This window comes from Mercurialis annua, linkage group LG3 (assembly GCF_937616625.2).
Source record: "Mercurialis annua linkage group LG3, ddMerAnnu1.2, whole genome shotgun sequence".
NCBI lineage: Eukaryota > Viridiplantae > Streptophyta > Magnoliopsida > Malpighiales > Euphorbiaceae > Mercurialis > Mercurialis annua.
Window position 1 is genome coordinate 57,880,204 of NC_065572.1, and position 3,449 is coordinate 57,883,652.

General features: G+C 32.5%; 1 protein-coding gene across 1 annotated transcript; it reads right to left on the reverse strand.

The window, feature by feature from the left end:
- Window positions 1-1,779, reverse strand: LOC126671456 (borneol dehydrogenase, mitochondrial-like). The gene is made up of 2 exons (XM_050365226.2): window positions 1,672-1,779; window positions 1-859 (listed from the first exon to the last, which is right to left on the reverse strand). The coding sequence occupies exons 1-2, from the start codon at window positions 1,710-1,712 to the stop codon at window positions 79-81; spliced, it is 822 nt and encodes a 273-aa protein (XP_050221183.1). The 5' UTR covers window positions 1,713-1,779; the 3' UTR covers window positions 1-78.
- Between the last annotated feature and the right edge of the window lie 1,670 nt (window positions 1,780-3,449).

Genomic DNA, 3,449 nt, shown 5'->3' on the forward strand with positions numbered 1-3,449 from the left:
TTTAGCAATCAAACTGTAAATAATAGATAATTAAGTGACTTGACATAAAATCCGAATAGTGCATACATATAAGCTGATTTAGTATCTAGAAAACAAGCCAAAAGCAGGATTAATAGTAGTAAAACCACCATCTACTGCTAGATTATGGCCACTGATATACTTAGATTCATCACTTGCTAAGTAAACAACCGCATCAGCAACATCTTCTTGCTTCAATTTCACCCCTTTAAGATTTGAATACACACCACCGCTGCGTCCTTCTTCCTCCATCTGCTTAATTAAGGTCACCGATAAAGGCGTTTCGATAAAATAAGGCGATACACAATTTACCCGAATCCCATATTGTCCAAGCTCAGCAGCAGCATTCTTTACTAAACCTATAGTTCCATGCTTCGCACTTGTATATGCATGACTAGCAACACCCCCGGTGCTCGACGAAACACTACCGATCGTAATAATGCTACCCTGTCGAGCCGGAATCATTACTCGAGCAGCGTGTTTGGTGCATAGGAAAGGTCCAATTAAGTCTACCTTAACAACTCTCTCGAAATCAGCTAAATGGTTGTCGGTGATGTTAGATTTGCGTGGATCGGCTACAGCTGCGTTGTTCACCATTATATCGAGCTTGCCAAAGATGGATATGGCAGTGTTTACTGCTTTTTCGACATCTGATTCTACCGTTACGTCGCAGTGGATGAATTTGGCTACGTCATGGCCTAGATCGTTCGCGACGGATTGACCTAACTCGTCTTGAATGTCAGCGATTACTACTTTAGCTCCATGTTTACAGAATGTTCGGGCAATGCACTCTCCTATGGCCGTAGCTGCTCCAGTGATTACTGCCACCTTGCCTTCTAATCTACAATATTTAAGGGTTTTACATACAGATCAATCATGCCATTATATAAGTAGCAGTTACAAAAATTATTATCAACCAATTGGTTGATAATAATTTTTGTAACTGCTACTTATATAATTCAGATTACCATAAAAATTAAATCTATTGAAAGGATACGATATATGCATATGTTGACTTAAATTCACAAAATTGGCATAATAAAAATAATAATTGAATTGCAAATAAATAAAAATAAAAGAAAATTTAATTATGTCTAATATTAATGGTGTTTTAGTGGAGACAAGAATAGTTTTTCATTGGGCGTACTTTCTTCTTATTGTCATGCGTTTTTCAGGATTTAAAATAATTAAAATTAAATTTTGGTCATTAAAATAAAATAAATTAAAATTCTATAAATAAAATAAAATAATTTAAAAACTGATTGACTAATAGGATTAATTCACCCCTAGTTAATTATATTACCAAAGACCAACATCTTAAATTAATTATAGCCCAACACTGAAAATAAATAAGAAAATTAAAATTACCATAAATATATGGAAAGGGATATTATTTTGACTTAAATTCAAATGATCTAAATAAAAGAATGAATATAGTAGAAAAACTGTATTACACAATAAAATAAAAATAACTAGTGAGCAATAACTCAGATAGTGAAATTTGAACAGTATTCTGTTAAGATCGTAGTTCAAATTCTCTCATAAATATTTATTTCTTTAATTATAAAAAAATAAAAATAAGGTAAAAATAAACTAAAATTGCAGTTCAATTTCAGTAGTGTTTTAGTGAGGGATTTAAATTTGTATGCATACCTTCTTGCGCCAGCTAAAAGAAGAATATTATTTGTTGCCATGCGTTTTGAGGATTCCACCAAGACTACTATATAAAATTAGTGTGGATAAAAAGCAAGTCATGTTTCATTTTATAGGGGGGAAAGCGAGATATGGTCATGTGTCCAAATGAGGCCCTCATTTTTTTTTTTGAATTAACTCATTTTAAGAATCCTGAATTTTATATTTTTAATTTATTTTATTTTTAAACTTTCATTTAAATTTAATTGATTTTAAAATTTTATGTTTTTAATTTATCTGGTCTTTAAAGTTCCATTTAGCCTTATCCGGTCTTTAAACTTTACGATATTCATTTAAATTCTGATTTTTTTGCTTTTTCGGATCCTCACACGGATAAAAGGTCACGGACCAGATAAATTAAAAAATGTAAAGTTGAGGGATTAAATTAGATCGAATGAAAGTTTAACGATAAGATAAAATAAAAACGTAAAGTTTACGGATCAGATAAGACCAAATGGTAGTTCAGGGATTAGATAAACTAAAAATGCAAAGTTCAGGGATCTTAAAATGAGTTCATCCTTTTTTTAATGAATAAGTTATATATTAAAGGGTTAATGTCAAATAAAATCACGACCTTTACACGTTTTCTCATTTAAATCACGCAGTTTAAATTTTCTCATTTCATGCACGAACTACCACTTTTTCCCAAATTCATGCATGGCGTTGAGGTGGCACTCATTCATTAGTGTAAAATGACCTCCACCTCAGCGAATTACATCAATGGAGTCGTGACATCTCAGCACCGTGCATGAATTTGAGAAAAAAATGGTAGTTCGTGCATAAAAATGAGAAAATTTAAACTACATGATTAAAATGAGAAAACGTGTAAAGTTAGTGAATTTTTATGACATTAACCCTATATTAAAAAAGTGCAAAAAATCAAATGACAAACTCCGATACTCAAGAGATTACACATTTAAAAATATAAGTTTGAGAAAGAAAGTACAAGACAATTAAGAAGTAAAAATACAACCTGAATTTCTAAAAATAAAAATCAAAACACTTACATACATTTAAAACCCGCTTTAATAAAACAAATGCAAATAACACTCTCTAAGGTTGAAAGCTTGTGGTAGAGGGATAATGACATTTTTGTCTCCCTTTTGTTATTTATTTCTCATTTTAGACCCCATTTTCATTTATTTCTTAATTTGTCCCTTGCAACTCGCGGAACACTTACGCGAGTTAAGTATCTCGCGGAACAGTTCCGCGAATTGTCCTATATGGCTCCAAGCTGGCCAGTCAGCAAGGAGCCACATGGATAAAGTAACTCGCGGAACACTTCCGCGAGTTACTTTATCTGACGTGGTAACTCGCGGAAACCTTCCGCGAGTTGCTTTCTGTGTTATCCAGGGAATCAGATTTCCTGACTTCACTGATTGGGAGAAAATTTTCCCAGTCATTTGATTTTTTGAAATGAGATAAATATCAATTGATCACAGATTCCCCATAGTAAATATCAATTGAGGTAACCATAATTTTGTATTGGTGCAAATCGGAATAAAATTCAACCATTGATCACAAATTCAACAAAGGAATGAGGCATCACCCATAACAAATCCAATTCTAAAAGCAAACTTTTCCAAAATTGAAGGTGCAAATTTGCAATGCATGAAAATGTGGGACTGATCTTCTATCTGATTGCATAAGAGCCAATTCTGGTGGTTTGGATTGACAATTTGCTGGTGAGCAAAAAACAAAAAAACATGATCATAAAAAGCAGTCCATATAAAAAATTT